The sequence below is a fragment of the Cyrtonyx montezumae genome, unplaced genomic scaffold (assembly GCF_038088225.1).
Source record: "Cyrtonyx montezumae isolate F1298 unplaced genomic scaffold, pur_monq_1.0 scaffold_3, whole genome shotgun sequence".
Taxonomy (NCBI): domain Eukaryota; kingdom Metazoa; phylum Chordata; class Aves; order Galliformes; family Odontophoridae; genus Cyrtonyx; species Cyrtonyx montezumae.
Genome location: NW_027072034.1, coordinates 2,860,553 through 2,878,865, shown reverse-complemented (window position 1 = coordinate 2,878,865; position 18,313 = coordinate 2,860,553). Strand labels below are relative to the sequence as shown.

The 18,313-nt window shown below is 38.3% G+C and overlaps 1 protein-coding gene across 1 annotated transcript in view; it reads right to left on the bottom strand.

Moving 5' to 3' along the window:
* Positions 1 to 13,935: 13,935 nt before the first annotated feature.
* EPSTI1 (epithelial stromal interaction 1) overlaps positions 13,936 to 18,313 on the bottom strand; it is a 46,886-nt gene continuing 42,508 nt past the window's right edge. Inside the window, exons 12-13 of the mRNA XM_065743974.1 lie at positions 15,960 to 16,000; positions 13,936 to 14,535 (exon numbers count right to left, since the gene is read on the bottom strand). Of these exons, the coding sequence (XP_065600046.1) occupies positions 15,980 to 16,000 (21 nt within the window). The 3' untranslated portion in view covers positions 13,936 to 14,535; positions 15,960 to 15,979. The remainder of the gene's footprint in view (positions 14,536 to 15,959; positions 16,001 to 18,313) is intronic.

Below are 18,313 nucleotides of genomic sequence, written 5' to 3'. Positions count from 1 at the left end.
CCTGAGAGCACAACTTTCTTTGAAGGCATTATTTTGGAACTGAAGGAAAAGCTTTTCACTTGCAATACTTGCTGTCTCTTTCTCCTTATTTTTTTCATCATGATTATTCCCTCCTTGGGCCTGACAGTGTGATTTTATCCGTTTTCCTAATGTTTAGTCCTTGGTTCTTTTTTATACTTTACTATATGGCTCATATGTACGTTATTCATATCATAGGGCTTGCTGAATGGGAACTAGTCACCATCTCATCTCCTCAACGAACAATCAAGAGGGTACAACTTCAGCCTTTTATGAAGAAATTTTTCAGACTGTATACCTATCACATTTTTTTTCCCTCTGAGCTATGACTTCTTTAAATGTCATTTTCTCAAGCACAGTAACTCGGAGATCAGACAAGACGTCCATGATATCTTTTCCAATGCCAGACACTGAGGTGGTAACACCTTCTTCCTACACCTCTATGCAAGACATTCATCAGTCTTCCCATGAGGAGCCAGCTCCTTGGGAGTTAGGAGAACATCTCAAGGGGATAATGTTTTGTTGTTTACTTCACACAAAGGTCTTCTTAATCTTCTTGCTGTTTAAGACAATTGTCTTGTTTCTTAGGGCTCTGTTCTGTACTTCTAAAGGGATGACTTTGTCTTTACCAGTATTTAAATAACTAATTTAAGAATTTTCAGCAGATGTTGAAAAATGCTGCCTCAAAAGGATTTGCTGCAGTCATTCTGCATGTGGTAAAACTCATCCTTGAAATTTATCTGACCAAATTCCCATTATGAGTTTCAAGGAATCCTCTGTGCACTGTCAGTTGAGAAGCCTTGATATTCTGCTTCCATAATTCCAGTGAGCTCATTTCATCATTACAAAAAGAACAAATTGTTCCCAGTGTTTCTGACATAAAACGCTGTTGAACTGCAATTCAAGGGAAAGGGAAGGAAATGCTTTGGCTCTTCATTCTGACTCTGCATGAACATTTTTTCAAGATGTTGAGATTTTCAATGGAATAGAAAACTCTGGGTAAGTTTACACAAGAATTTGAATTCAGATCAGCAGTGTGCTTTTGAAACAAATCTCTGTGTGACATTCACCACCCTTCCGCTCACATTTCAGATTGGTTTTGGAGCATACTCTTTTGAGATCTTTGGTTTACAAAGTCTGTAGTCTAAGCACCTACAGTAAGGATAGTGTGGGCCTGGCTTCCTCAGCAATAACTGTTTTGCTCTACAAATATGATCCTATTGATCAAAACTCTTCATTGATGTGACATGACAATTGTAACCTAAAAGCATGCATCTGAACACACCCAAATTCTCAAGCAATAATTCTCAATGCTTGTCTTAAATTTTTATACTACTGCATGAAAAAAAAAACAAAAACCTTTACCAACTCCAAGCAGGTTTGATTTTCACAAAGTTAGGTCCTTTGCAGATTGAGCTGACTTTTATGGATACCAGTACGGAGTCATCCACTTGGTCTCACTGAGTACAAAACAGAGGACCTGAGAGGACTAGGAGCATCTGGGCTGCTAGATACTGCCCACATTTCTGTTGCAGTTTCCTCATCCTCCATTGGCACATAAAGAGAATTATCAAGGTCTCAGGATTTTCAAAGGATCCAGATCTGCTCGCTTTCACTGTCTAGCAGGAGAAATCCAAGCTTAGCTAAACATAGGAAATCCAAGCTTAGCTAAACATAGCTCTTTCCAGAGCCAACAAAGAGACATGGGATTCCAGAGAATATTTGAACTAGTCTATGTTAGAAACTCATACAATTAATAAATAATATAATTAATTAATTAAATTAATTGCCCAACAGATACACTTTACTATACTTGGAGGGGACAAGAGTGACTATATATCAGAGCTACGTGTCCTTGTTTTAAAAGTATGTAAATCCTATTTGTAGTCCAGGTGGAAAGAGAGAAAATTAAAGTTTTGGAGTAGCAGAAAAATTAAGTTTGAATTTAAATGACTATAAATCTCAGCATTAACAAAAAAAAAATGCCTTCAGTGATGAAAAGTTCTTCAAGTAACAGGTCAGGCAAGCAATTTGTTTTTCTGGTTGTTTTTTGTTTTTTTGTTTTTTTGCCATGAAAGAATTTAACTGAGATGAGTATTGTGCACAGTCAGAGTAATACGTATGTAACAAGCAGTAATCAGGAGCTCTGTTCCCCAGGCCCAATATTGAAAAAGCACACCTAGGGCTAGTGCTTAATGTCATTATTATTACTGACTTAAACCTTATTGAAGTCATGTTACAACAGTGGGTTCTTTTATTTCACCTTTCTCTGTCTTATGATAAGGATAGCAAATTTGTAATTTGTTTTCCTGGTGGCATATTATCTATTTCATGCCTTAGTTATCACTTTTGCCTTTACAGCTGCTTTGCTGAGCAATAGCAAAGCAGCTCCATCTCTTCCCTCTTAAGCATGTATTTCTGTGATGGAGAGAACTGTGGAAAATTCTTGTCATGGGACTGGGATTTGTGTATGTCAGCATATTTCATTAAAAACAGTAGCTTGTTCTATCTTATTCTGCAATAAAGTTGGACCAAATATTGTCAAACTGGTAAAAGCAGATGAGGACATTGAATTTCTATCATAAAGGAAAATCCCACTGTTGCCTTCCTCTAGCTTAGTGATATGGTTTCCATAATGTACTTGGGCGACAATTCTTCGCTTTCAATATAAATATTGGTCCTATCTCTGATAGATATCTCCTTTCTTTGTCTTTTGTCCTTCTGTGAGTCATATGAAGAGTTTGTAAAGCTTTCTACAACATTTTAACATGTCGTACAGAACTTAGTAAAAAACTACAATTCTGCTAGCTGGTGCTATGGATAAGTAAAACAAAATGAAGAGATGCCTTGTGAATGTATATAGGCTTTTTTTTGACCAACTTCTTTGAGTGCAAGCATTTTACAAGATCTCCAAAGACAGGCCTCAGAATGAAGTTTTATCTCCCAGGAATACAGAAAAAACATCCTGGTCATAGTGATTGCTATTAAGGTCATGAAGGGCACTTAATTTTCATCTCTATTTACTTGTTTACATTGTCTCCTTTTTCTTTCCTTTATGTTCCTGTAACTTTCAGTTCTCTGCTTCTTTCTAGGACTTCCTTGATAAATTTGATATTCTTCCTAATCTCCTCCTCATGCTATTATTGGGATGGAAGAACACTTGTTTCTCCTAAGCATTTCACTCAAACCATAAAACATAAAAATCGGATTATTTCATTATTCTAGATGCTTTGCACTGTAATCGTATCATCAAATTGGTTGCTTTTTATTTATTTATTTGTTGATCGTTTCTCACAGTACTCGTTCCCAGATGGCTTTTATCCCAAGATAATGATGTTTTGAGGCAGGTTTCCTAGGTCATGCATCTGGTGCTTCCCTTTCACAATTTCAACACAAAACTGCTCCTCGTGCCAGTTGAGGTTAAGCTTCTGTACACTGCCGGTCTTGCATTTCTGCAGAGCCCCAGAACAATGACAACCAGGTCCTTGTGCTGTAGATCAAACTAAGAATTGATGTTAAATTTGTTCCCCAAAGATTCAATAAATATTATTTTTCTTTTTTTTTTCTTTTTTTAGGGAGCAGAGGCAGAAACATACAGTGCTCCCTGTCTGGCTTGGTTCCCTGATATACGGATGCCTCCAGTCACCCCCAGTGGGCTGACAAAAGACCTAATGCCAAAGCCATAGGCTCACTGATGGCACAGCCTCTCCCGTGCTTTGGGGGATCCCAATGGGGCACAAAGATCTGTGCTTCCACCAAAAAGCTGCCCCTCAGAAGGCAGAGCTGTATTTAAAGAGCTCTTGGATTAAATTTGTCACTGTCATCTCTGAAAACAATTGTTGTCCCTGAGCTGAAAGGATTTGGCAAGCTGTGTTCTTGGTGTTAAAGCCTCAGTAACCAGTAATGAACTATACACTATCAGCAAAGATTAATTTATGACTGTAATAATGGTTATACACTTACTATTAAATATTTCCAAATGAAACTTGTGCACATATGGATAAAAGTCAGTTTTGTGACATCTCTTAACTCTGGTCCGGTTTCATTAACTTTTATTTTCCTCACCTGTTTCCAGGGCCATAATTATCAGCCTGGGGGCAGGCATTGTTGAAACATTGGCTTTAATTACAGCACAATATGAATGCCTCCTCTTGTGATATTTATCAGCAGAATAGTCAAAAAAAATTTAATATATCGAAAATAAATCCTGTTTATAGCATACCACTTTCCCAACTATAGAAGATTTCAGCAGTTCATATATCACACATTTACCACCTTTTTAACATTTAAACAGAGCCTGGAATTTATACCCTTTGATGACTCACCAGTCCCTGCTGCACAGATGTAATCATCACTCAATAAGAAGTGGAAGAACTGAGCGAATAGAACCAGTGCTGCAGTGCTGACCTCAGTGGCAGAGCTGAACAAAGTGGATTAATAAATACCAGTGTGATCTATTCTGAGAGACAGACGTGGGCACTCTGCAGCAGGCCAGGTCTGATCTGCACACATGTGAGGGCAGGTAACAGAGAAACTGAGACTGACAGATACTTGGTACAGAAGCTCATTATAAAAGTTTATAGCAGACTTCTACCAGCCCCTTAACACTTCTGGAATGCAAGCTTTGATAAATGAATGATTAACTATTTTGCTGGGAGCTTGGGGAAATCATTAAATAAAATATTTGTTGGACGTCTTTGATTGAGGTTTGGAACAGAGTAGCACCTTTGACAGGTGAAATGCACCTCATTGTGGTGGGAAAACACTTCACAGGTCATTAGCAAGGAAATGCCCGAGGAAAAGGGTAACTCCTCACTGCTGGGAGCCATTAGCATTCAGTGCTGCTGGCCTTTTTCCCTGACATGTGGAAGGGTTGCATGTAACAGCCAAATATTTGGCTTCATAGCTCTGCAGTTAATGTCCTTCTGCAATTAAACATAGTGAGTGGGTTCTGCCTTCCTCTGTGGGCTTTAGCTGTAACTGAGATTAGGCAATGGCTTGGCAGATCACTGACCCTGCTGGGCATCTCCATTATCTCCTTCAGTGCTGTGCACATCAACAGCTTTGGCTCTGGTACCCACACCAGATGCACAGTTGGTATGTCTAGGAAGTGTGAGGAGGTGCAGATTGGGAATTAGGAAGGCTAAAGCACAGACAGAACTGAACTTGGTGAGGGATGTTAAAAACAAGAAGGGATTCTATAGGTACACTGGCTAGAAGAAGCAGGCCAAAGAAAGTGTCCCTCCTTTGGTAAACGAGAAAGGCTAAGACAGATGGACTGGCTAAAACGACTGGCTAAGACAGATATGGACAAAGCTGAGGTAGTAAAGGATTTTTTTGTCTCAGTCTTCATTGACACCCAGGATTCTTGTATTTCTCATGTCCCTGAAGCTTGCATCCCTAGGCCTCTAGATGGGAACTAGGGGAGTAAACCCCCTCTGCTGTAAGGACTGAGCAAGTCTGAGCCCACTTCATGAGACTGAATGTATACATGTCTATGGGACTGGATGACATGCATCCCAGGGTCCTAAAGGAGACAGCTGATGTGGTTGCTGAGCCACTCTCCATCGTGTTTGAAAAGTCATGGCTGTCGGGTGATGTCCACGGGGACTGGAAAAATGAAGCATCACTCCCATTTACAAGAAAGGGAGGAAAGAGGACCCTGGGGACTACAGGCCAGTGAGCTTCACCTCTGTGCCTTGGAAGACCATGGAACAGATCCTCTTAGAAGATGCGTTTAGGCACACAAGGGTTGAGCATGTGGTCTGAGACAGCCAGCATGGCTTTACCAAGGGGAGGTCATGCCAGACCAATCTGATGGCCTTCTATGATGGAGTGATGGAATAGGTGGAGTGTATGGGCACTGCCTGGAGGGGCTGTGGATGCTCCATCCCTGAAGGTGTTCAAAGCCAGTTTGGATGGGACCCTGAGCAGCCTGGTCTAGTGCCAGACCTGGAGGTTGGTGGCCATGCCTTTGGCAGGGGGACTGGGACTTGATCCTTGGGGTCCCTTCCTATCAAAGACCTTCTATGATTCCCAAAATGATGCACTGGATCAAGTCTGTTGCTGGCCCAATAAGCCTTAGGCTGTAAATCCCCCCAGCCCATCTGGAGCCAGGTGTGTGGTTCCTTCACTTTGGATGCAGTCTGGCTGCTAAGGATTGCCTACACTGAGATATGTAATTCATGTGCTGTTTAAGGGATCCAATTCCACTGAGGCTATGCTGATTTACCCCTTGTGATGATCTGACTATACATATTTATTTAAATGCTGTCAGATTCAAGGTATCTTAGAGCTCTGTGTGGTCTACATTGCCTTTAGGATGAAACAGTATCAAGTGACAAACATCAGTACTGGCAGCAGATATTTATGACTGTTGTTGCATCTTTCAAACAGATGCCTGTCAGACAGTGGCCTGGAGTGAAGAAAGGTGGCTCAGGGATAAGGAGTACTTTCAGTGATTGTGAGATGATAAAGTCTGCACACATCTTCTCCAGGCATGACCCTGACAAGATGCCTGGTAAATGAGATATGAATGAGAGCCCACCGATGTCAAGGGCATCTCTGCAGGCCATGGGAAGGAAAAAAATACAGTTGTTACTTTGGCATAGTCCCACTCCTCAGCTGGATGGTGCTTCTCCAACACCAGCATGAACATGATGACCTGAACATTTCTTTTAATGCATTTGGTCCACACTGTAATTTCTTGCTACAACTCAAGGCATGTAGAGGTCAGTTCTAGGGAGATGCCACCTTCCTGGGGCCAGAGAAGCTTTAGAGTCGGCTGGCTGCTCACATGCTGTCTGTACAACCTCTTAGCTTCAGCTGCAGGCTTCTGCCTTTCCCCTTCTGTTGTTTGCCCCACACTAATCACCCTCCTTTCACTCCAGAATTTCCTGTTTGGCTAATCTGCTCTAATTAACTCTGGAAGAATTAATTAAATAAACACATTGGCAAGCAACAAATTAATTCTCCTGTGATTGTGTTCATACACTATATCTTTTTTCCCTCACCCTTTGCTTTGTCTGTTCAAACAAAATGTTTTCAGGTCTCTAATGAACAGTGATGCACAGCACTGTGTGCTGGAACAATGGGCTTCTACTCAGTCGACCCCTTAACAACCCTTAAGTTTACACTGCCGCAAATACCAACATTTCATTTCAGCTGTCTGTAGGATGTTGTGCTAAGTGATACCAATGACTACTAAGAACTCTGCTTTAAGCTGTGATCCTCGTATTTGCCTTGAAGGCTGATCTCTGGTAACTGGCAGAGAGAAGTGTGGAGTGTAGGTACGGTAACATGGAAAAACCCTGAGTTTGTTTGAGAAAGCAGAATTTTTAACAGGTCCCAGGGCTGCTCATATAGTTGTTACTGTGAGAATATGCTGCAAGTATACTACTTTTCTTGCTGCTTAGTCTCTTCTCTTTGGGATTCACGTCAACTGCAAGTTTGGGACACTGTGGTGGTCATTAGACTTCTCTCTACAGAGAGCAAAGAAAGATCTCCTCAGAGGCGGATCCATTTAGGGTATGAGAGGTCCCCTACCACAGATCAGACAGCTGAAGTTCAGGAAACCAAGTCCTTCTCTCAATAAAGATGCTCTTAAGGACATAATATACACTGCATGTATAAGACTTTGTAATTTGTCTTCTCTGTTCCTCTCCACACTCAAACTACCAACCTAATACGGGGTCAGTTTGTACCAGTTCCATGTTTATGTTCCACCTGCCTCTTCAGTTTGTTCTGTCTCACAACATTAAGAGATTGCTATAAGAAGTTCTGTTCAATTGAAAATGTAATTTGAACAAGCAAAAAAAAAAAAAGATTTTTCCCTATGAATCAGTTTTGCAGAATGTTGACACAGTGGTGTGGTTTTGGTATTTGTTCATGTACCCACATATCCAGTCCAAAGTCTTAAAATATGTCCATTTTGTGTGTCTGTTTTGTGGTAGCTGAGGCAACCTTCAGAAGCTCCAGGCACTGACTGTCCTATGTGAAGTCAACAGGAGCTACAACTTGTAAGGAGGGAATCACTTGTAATCTATTTATTTATTCAGTTGTTGAATGGTTGAGTTTCTTTCATATCAGTTTAACCTACTTCAATTCTTATCCAGTGTTTTCCATTCCCTTCATCCTGGAGACAATTGCTGGGGTACAAAGTGCAAGTAATGTGTTTTCCAAGATTAACCAGAGAAAGAAGAATGAATCATAGCTTCGTACACTCTTTTCTTTTTTTTTCTTTTTCTTTTTCTTTTTCTTTTTCTTTTTCTTTTTCTTTTTCTTTTTCTTTTTCTTTTTCTTTTTCTTTTTCTTTTTCTTTTTCTTTTTCTTTTTCTTTTTCTTTTTCTTTTTCTTTTTCTTTTTCTTTTTCTTTTTCTTTTTCTTTTTCTTTTTCTTTTTCTTTAAAGGAATGCCAACAGAGACATTGATTTAAAGAGTAAAGTAACTGGTACTTTGTGTTCTGATCTCATATACAGAAAGCATAAAAGTTCAAGAGAACAGAGAATTCATCAGAACTGATACAGTATGACAAGGACCTGCAGAACTTCTGAAAACTCACATAAAATAAAGGGTAGCCCCCCAAATTCTCCTACCTATGGAGCTGTTGGACTTCAACCTTTCCTTCACTCTGAAGGAAATGAAAAATGAGGTTGATTGTTTTTGGTTTTTTTTTTTCTCCATTTTATTCAGGGTAAAAGAAATTGTCAGAATAGGTGGAATTTACCTCATGTTTTACTGTTTTGCAGTTTCAGTGTTTAATTTACCTCCATGTAGAAGATTCAGGTTTGTTCAATGTATCAAGTCTTTTTGATTTATTTAAGTGGGGCTGGGTCAGGTATATGAACAAGGAGGAGCAGTGCAACTCCTGGGGTTGAAGGCTGAAGTCTGCTTTGCTGAGATGATCAACAATCAGTCAAATACAAATTAAGACACAAGCACCCCAACAAGCTTTTTACATGTTTGTTGCTGTGTTTTTTTTAAAGAGAGTCAATAGCAATAGTGTTTGCCCTTCAGGAGCTGAACAAAACTGAAATTGCACAGGGTACGTTATGTTAAAGATATAATCTTAAGTTCTGGGATATGCCTTCTTTTCCACTGAAGGAGTATGAATGAGGGAATTAGAAAACTTTTGGCTGTAAGAAAGAGGGTGTTTTTACAAGTCTTTCTCTTCTCTCTCAAAACCTTCCCACATAAGACCAATATAGTCTCCAGTTAAGTGGCCACAATCATTACTGAGGGCTGCTGCAGTTCAGTACTTATCTCAAGGGAAACGCCCTACTTCATGCAGAGACCAAAGTATCCAAGACAAGGAGTACCAGCAAAGGACCTCTGCCATCTCCACAGATTATCTCAACTGTAAACAAAGTAACACTGAGGATGGAAAAGTGCAAAATCCTCATTTTTGGTAGTAAAATAAATTATTATATATTTGTAGGAAACTGACAGATGGCTATTTCCTATTTGGAGTTAGGAAATACATATTTTTTGTTCCTTTAGTAAAGCAGAAAACTTGGAACATTTGGCTGTACAAGCACTGACTGATGAGACTGTGTTTTCCAAGCAGGATACTGACTAAGTCCTCTGAGATATGGTGACTGTCCAAAAGATTGAACAGAGAAGACAGGAAACAAATATTTCAGTATTTTAAATGGATAATGTGCTTAAAATGTAAACTCTGTCAATTCTGTCAATTCAGATTACCAATCTGACAGGATGTGCATTTTTTAAAAGAGCAGTTACATAAGGTATATCATTTTCTTATTAAAAAGGACTATTCAGACCTCAGGATGCAGGTAAGCAAATGAAAATTTTATTAGAGAGATTTTAAAAGAAAATATTAAATGAGAATGATTTTTCAAACTGAACATTTCTGGTATAGTTTTCTATCCAAATTGAGTTTAGTGAATTCATGGGTTGGGAGAGAAGGCAAGAGTAATTTGTGGTAAAGGCTGTGGTTGGTACTAAATGAATGAGAAATAAAGGTGGCTTCTATAGAGATGTCCACACTGCAGGAAAATCTGGGCTTATCTTCTTTTAATGAAAGAGCTAGGTGCAATGATTAGACAGCTAGAAACAGGGACTGTGGGGCTGCAAGTAATATAAAAAATGAATCAATGTTGGCAAGAAAAAAACACCACCTTTTTAAAATGAGAACAGATTGGAGAGAGTTCAGATAAGATCAATGGATTGATGTGAAATTTGGAAAGCTTTTAATGAGGGCCTGTATAAGCTCAAGTGAATTTACTCTCATCTTCATACTTATATTATTATACAGTCCCAGCTACAGTGAAGCTCTCCCCATACAAACACTGCCAGTACACAATGAGCTCCTGCCAAGGATTGCTGAGATGGCTCATTTAAGGCTAGGATAAAAAAAAAATCATTTCTTTTAGGTAATGTGAGGGTCTTAAGGAGTCCTCCTCCACAGGTGAGAGAGAAAAATGAGCAGTGCATGTCTCTGATGCGCTAAAGCTGGCATCCACGGTCTTGCAGAGCTACCCAGAAATGCCACAAGGAGCAGCAAAGCTTGAGAGGGCCAGGACTGAGTGTTTCTGACAAGAAAGGAGGTTGAAGAATAAGTGTCAACTCCAGGATTTATCCCAATAGAAATCATTTGAGATACTGATTCAATCTACTTCAAAAACAGAAATCGGTAAGAAGTTCTAGAAGAGTAGAATTGTTTTGAATGAGATAGAAAAATGAAAAAATGTTGGTAGCAGTTAAAATGAATTGGGGTATTTTTTCTTTATCTCTGCAGAATGACATAGCTCTTCCTTGGATCACGAGTTGCAAGTAGAAAATGAGGAATGAGGAAAGAAAGGAACACAGAAGGTGAAAATAACTATGACAAATTAAGAGATTACAGTCATAGGAGAGGTGAGCTCAGATAGTTCAATCCCCCTGCTCAAAGCAGTTACCTGAAGCAAGTTTCTTGAGACTGTCCAACTGTGTTTTGAGTATCTCCAAGGATGGGACACCACAGCTGCTCTGGGCAAACTGTGACAGTGCTTGATCACTCAAACATTCAAATTTTTTTTGTGTGTGTTTGTTTAGACAAAATTTTCTGTAGGTTAACTTGTGCCCATTACCTCTCATCCTGACACTGTGCACACTGAGGAAAGCATTCCTCTAATGTTCTTCACTCCATTTTCCAATATTTATACACAGTGCTAAGATTCCTCTGTGCCTTCTCTTCTCTTGGATGAACATTCCCAGCTCTCAGCCTTCGCTCCTATAAAAGATGCTGCAGTCTCTCTATCATCTTCTTGGACCTTCTCTGTGCTCACTTCAGTAAGTCCTGTCATCTTGTTCTTGAGAAGACAAAAATATTTGAAAGTATAAAACACTGAGTAAGCTATGGAAGTGAGCCCTCAGGAAAGAGCAGAGCTGTGGTGTGGGGCAGAGCAGGAACATCTAGCTCTTGGGCTAGGCCATGTGTCTTCTCACTTCCCATGAATTTCTATTAGTTTGTGTAAAGCAGAGTACTCAGCACAGCATAAGTGCTGAGAACTACCCTAATGGGCCTGATGGTTGAGATATTCTCCAAGAGGAGATTTTGATTTATTCAAGAAGAGATGTGATTTAAACGTTGATGAGTATCATAAGATGTAATCTGCAGATTCATTTCCTCTCTAATAGAGTATTATTCTGCCTCAGTTTCAAAACAAAAGATACACCAAATCCTAGAACAAAGACTAAAGGTTGAATGAAGCTGTCCTATTGCAGTGCACATTGGAAAAATGAGTACCAACTACAGGAAATGCTTTAATGCAGTAGGCAACTGTGTAAGAAAATTCAGTAATAAAATCCTGAAATTTGGCAAGTTTCAACTAGGAGTCAAGTAGATACTTCTATCGATTGGGACACTGGAACAACTTTTAGAAACTTAAATGGAGAATCAGTCTTGTATGTCCTTAAATAATCATTACATTTCTTCAAAGGAAGGTAGTTTCTGATTTAGACAGACCATAAAATCTAAACATAGGAATCTTGCTGTCAGCTTGTATTGAATTACAGAACAGTTGATTTGAATGGTTTAGTCATTCTGTTTGAGTAAATTTGTTTCAGCATGGAAAAAGCAAGTGTATCTTGCTGTAACTTCCAACATCACACCGTTCCCTGTTGGAAGGTTGGTTTATGAAACAAAGCACAGATTATCTTCAGGCAACAACAATTTTCAAAACAAAAAACAAAAAAATAATTTCTGTTATCTGCTACAAACTAATAACTTTTATTTTTACAGTACTGCATAATAATTAATTTTGTCAGTGTACTTTGTAAACAGAAGAATCAAGTGTTTTCATTTAAAACCTTTACCTAAGGTTTATTCCAACAGATTGATAGCAAACACACCCAACTATTACTCCCTAACTCCTGACTGACATTTTTCCAGCCCAGAGTCTCTCATGCCTTTATAACCACTTTAAAAAGATATCATATAATTCCTTTACTTCCGAGATTTATTTTTGCCAGGATATGTGTGGGGAGGTGTTAATTCTGAGATACTGGTGGCCTTTCAACAGGATAAGAATTGCAGTTTCCAGATATCCTGTTAATATCAATTTGTGGATAAATGTAACTTCTTATATCTCTATTGCAGGCCATGGCTCTCGAAGACATTTCACTCTTCATACAGATTTATCAGTTCTGTTCAGAAAGATAGAAGTGGGAAAATTCAGACACTTCTCCATTAAAAAGAGCTGGAATAGTTAATGTCTGAAATTAAAGTTTATAGAAATTGTTTCAAATAAGAGGTTGAAATGCTGGACAAGGGGAACCACTCTGTGATCCAATTTCTTCTCTGAAGACAGCCACAAGAAGGCAGACAAACTTAATGGAAGAGGTTACCCAAGGTGACTTGCTATTACTGCTCCTGAATGTGAAAGTAGCAGGTTACTAAAAAGTACTTTCTCCTCAAAAACAGAAATGTAGCAACATAATCACACTGAATTTTAAGTTCTCAGTGGCCATGGTGACCTCCACTCAGCAATTTTCAATGAGATTTAGGGCTATGGTACTCCAAGTGTGGAAAGGATGCAGGTTCACTACTTCAGAAAGACCACCTATAAATATTAGTTTAATCAGACTACAAGGATTCGATTTAAGCAAAGGCATGTCCTTTTAAATATATGTGCATGAATGTACATATATCTCACTCTACAGACATCTAGCTCTAGACCTAAAAACTACCAAAGGGTTGTAAGTGGGGACATTCTTGGAGTGAGATGTGAGTTTAATTTTCAAAGCCGAAGTCTAACAGCAGGTAAAAGTACCATTTGTAATGGAGAACCATTCTTTAGGTATGCAGAAGTCTTCCTAAGGAAGTTTCCAGTGTCAGATACTTGAAAAAAAGGCTAAACCACAGAACATTAGTGAAACCTCCTGCACTTTGAATCAACATCAGCTGGCTTGTAGTATGAGAGGATAGAGTAACTCCGTGAGGCAGACAGAACCAAGGGCAACTGCAGAGAATCCCAAAGGAGAAAGAGAGCAACAACATCCCAGGTTCAGAAGAAGATTTCAGGTGATCCATTATGACATTTCCATGTTGCAAGGACTGTGGCATACCTGAACACTGAAAAAAAAAAAAACTATTGCTCAGGAAACTTTTAACTTTGCATAAAATGTACTTGTAAATGCAGTGGATTCTTCTTGTCTGCATGCTCTAACACACTGTGGATCCTTCTTTTTCTTTAGAACTATCTAGGTCATGAATCTGACTTTTAGAAAGCATTAAAATGTTGCTGTTTGCAGAAACAGGAATGTGGAAATAAAATTCCATTAGACTAGAGAGAAAAGAAAAGTAAGAAACCAGAGCTAACATTGTTGTACTTTTCCTCAGTTGTGTAACAGAAGTTATCAAGGTAAAATAGGAAAAGTAAAAAAATGATGCATGAAAAAATTGAATATAGTGTAAAGGTTTCCAGTATTAAATTTTTATTTCTATAATGTTGCACTTTTCTAAATACATTTTCAAACTAGCCCATCTACAGTACACACACTTGTTTCTCCTTGACTCTCTAATATTTAATGTATCTTAAGAAGCCTCTCAAAACCCCCAAAACACCAAAGAGCAACGACAAAAAAAAAAAGCAGCAGCACTTTAACCCCAAAAGAGAGCACTATCATTTTTTCCCATTTCAGTCTCTGGAAGTTTGTGGCTGGGCTCAGTAGAAAGTAAACACAGATATTTCTGCAAGCTTCTGTAACCACCATCTTCTTTTTCTGAGATCCTAAAGACTAGCATAATTACATTCTGCAAAAGGCAAAACAATTTAAGGAGAAAAAAAAAGGGACACATTCACATTAAAAATTAAGTAGGAATCTCATAATCAGTTTCTTCAAATACACATGGATAATGACAGCTAGAAACAGTCTCTGCAGATTACTCACAAAGTGGGTATGAAGATGCTATCGGGCTAGGAAAAAGGTCACACTGATAAAAGAGTGCTTTCTTGGAGCTTTTACAGGGTCATTTGGCCAAAAACAGATAAAAGATAATATTTCTCTAGTACCCTGTAACAAGAGAAAGAAAACAGAAATTAAAAATTATCTTTCACAGCGCATGTAAAAAAAATCAGTCACACTACCCTAGGATTAAGGCCACTGAGAAACAGTCTCTGTTTTTTTTTTCTGACAGGTTTTAGCTTTCAATTCTGTAAAGCACTCACGAAGGGATTTCTATCTTTTCATAAATTAAATTCAGAAAACATTCTCATTATCTGCAGACATATTAATAACTCTTTGAGCAACATGTAGCAAGCCAAAATGTGTTTTCAAAACAACATTAAAATAAAGATTAAATAAGTACATCCGTCCATAATTCTTATACAGCTCATATGTAAATATACAATTGGTACTGTAGATATTGTGTAAAACAACAAAGAACTCAATATGTTTGACTCCTTCAGCTGCTCATGGTTTACAAAACTTAACAATACTGTGGGCTGCAAGAGATGGTCATTTCTTCGTCTGTGGGGAAATGGATTTATCCATTGATTGTAATTTCTATGGTGAATTTAAGTTAATTTTTAATAACAATTTTGCTGCTCATAAAACTGAAAAGATGACTCATGTGAAGCCAATTGCATTATTTAGATACTATTTTTAGGATACAACCCTGTTACAAAAACACTAACTAAAATTACTGTTGGAGCAGAAAATGAGGAAGAAAATTGTATAGGAAAATAAGAATAGTCCTTCCACAGGAGAAGGTCTAAAAGCAAGTAGTTTTTAAAAGTTTATTTTGTTTTTTGAATTCCCCTTTCAAAGCTCTAGCTTTCAAACAAAGTTAGAAAGTGAGAATACCATATGCCATGGACAATTCTTTCAATCAGAACTGGGAATTAGGGTATGGAACCCCTATCAGAAAAGAACGTAGGTGCACTGAGGTTTATGATAAGGTCATTTGAAAGCAGAGGGCCTCTGATGCAGTGCTGGTGTTCTACCAACAGTCCCTACTGATTCTAACAGTCTCCATTTTTGGGCATGGGAAACAGCAGGAAGAAGTTGCCCAAAATAAAGCCATTTTCTTAATCTTACAATCATAATTATTTTTCAGAATTGCCTTCTGCATTTCCAGCTGCATTCCTCAGCTGATAAGTTTTATCCACTCACAGTCCACAACACAGAGAATGTGACTTTACTGAAGTTTTGGCACTAAATATCACCACACATTGAGCAAACACTTTCAATAGCATCAGTGCTTCCTCTGACTTGAAATACACATTCTGCAGTACTTTATGAATGAACAAGTTTCAGATTTGGTATGCAACACTGCATAGCTCCACGCACAGAGTTGGAAAGCCATTATTCTAAGATGCCCTCTCATAGTGTTTGAGAATTAAACGACAAAAGCTGTCATAATGAAACAGCAAATATGAATCTAAATTAATACCAGCATTAGTACTAATAAGAACTAACAAATCTGTTATTCTTACCTTTTGGCAACATTAATCCTTTATTCCAAGTAGTTTGATCCCTAGATAAAAGAATAAAATTGCATTAGTACAGTACAGTAGAATAAGACACTTATGTTAGGAACTAAGGTTATCCAGTTGTGTGGGGCTTTCCTGATTACTCAGTATGTTTGCTGTCTTCTAAAACTCTATTTAAAATAACAAGTAAGGCCTTATGTAAGATTCCAATTTCTTTAATTTGAACTACATGTGAATAGTGGGATGGATTGACTTGGGAGATAAACATGCCTTAGTTTTGCTTAAAAAGGTCAATCTAAAAGTGTTTCAAATATCATAGATGCCTTGATCCATCCTCAGTCTCACACAATTTGAAAGAGCAAGAGCTTTCTTTTGTTCCTCCCCAGACTCCCAATATTCTCTTTCAGGATGAGATTTTCAAAAGGAAGAATGATTGAGCTCAAAGTTGGTCCAGACAAAACTCATCTGAATATGCCACTTGACTGCTTTGTCAGAGATAAGTCATTAACTCATCCACCTGGACCTACTCATCTTAGGTCTCTCAGCTAATGCTTCTGCTGAGCAGCTTTTAATTTTCCTTCATCATTCTTCTAGGAAGCACTAGCACATTACTCTCAACAACTATCACAACAAAAAACAGTTTTAGGAGAAAAATCAAATAATCTTTTCAAAACATACCGTATGTAGACTAACCAGGTTTAAGCTAAGTTAGCAAACCTTTCTTTGTTAAAAGAAATTTAAACATAGTGGATGGCAAGTCTGTTGGCAGCAGACAGTAATTACATCAAACTCCATATGTTGAGTTTGTTTTGCCCATGATAATAATTGGCGAATATTCTCCTTATCTCAATCCTTGAGTCTTTTTTCATCATATTTTCTCCTCCTGTTCTTTTGCAGATGGGAAGTTAGAGAGTAGTGTGGTGAAACTGAGCTGCCCATTGATGTGAAACCACCACAACGACATGCTCCCTCTCAGACTGGCAGCAAATACCATAAATCTGGTTGAGACTCTAAAGTGATGTTCCCATGGAGCATGCTGGCAGAAATAAAACAAGTACTAATCCACAAACCATATTCATTTAAAACAGCTTTACAGCCGAGTTGTGTTATTTTTATTTACTATTTTTATCTACTGAATTTCTGTTCTTTGAAGGGGAAAGGAAGAGAATGTCCTGTTGCCCTGCATGTATGTATTCCGGGCATAGTAGTTTCCCCTTCTAAATATCTAGAATAATGTACCAACTGAAAGAGTCGAGCCAGCATCTGAGAGAGCATTTCTCATTCATATGCATGACGTGGGGCTTATAAGAGACACGGAACAGGAATGTGCAATATGACATGTTGTCTTCTAGATTCTAGGTTTACTTGAGCTTAGAGAGTTCCAGCACAACATCCAGTACTTCATTAAAGAAGAGTAGGCATATGCATTTCATCTAGTCACCAAATGAACTATCTCCATTAGCAGAATAGACAAAAGAGACCTTGACATTGCTCACTATTCACTCAAAAAATAAACAAGGGCTCTGTTACAGGCATGCCATGCATTAGCACTTAGCCTCTGCAAATGCTTCAGTGCTGGAGCAAGGGAAAATCTCAAGGGAGTAAATATAAAAACATGCCATTGTTTCAAAAGTTATTCTTTTGTAAAAATAGAAGTGTTCTCATATTTAAGTAAAACTGTTCATTTATGCCACCACAGTGAACAGGTATCGCCTCAGTTATAGGCCCCAGCTGAGTAAGGACTCAATCCTATTGATTAAACTTTGATGCTGAAATGACAAACATTATCTTTTCCTCTCCTTTCCTAAAAAGTTTACACTTTTGTTAGAGTCCGTGGCTGCACAAGAGACATCAACATTTTTTTGATAGCATACAAGACTCTCCCAAAGGTGCAGTAGCTCAACACAAAGAAGTGGAAACATTAATTTGACTTCTCAGTATAAAAGGAAAGCACACAACCACCTAGAGATCACCTTGATATTTATAACCAAAAGGTGAGAAAAGGCTACTTTCATGAAGATACTTCTTGAAATAACAACATATAAATATTCCCAATAAAACACATGTTGTCTGGAATGTGAAAGGATAATGAAAACTGGTTTGCTAACAGCTAGTGAACAACCGGACAGGGCAACTGCTCTCTTTAGTTCTGGCCCAACATACACAATAAATTTACCTTCACCTTTTGTTTGCAAGCCCATTGTGGTATCCTTTGTTCAGACACTACTATCCACCCAGTCACTGTTTTTCACAAAATGCAAAGAAACTGAATTACCTGTGAGACCTATACACCCTTTCAAATTCAGTCAAGATTGGCCAGCAGGTTGGAAACCTAATTACATGCAGACAGGGTGATC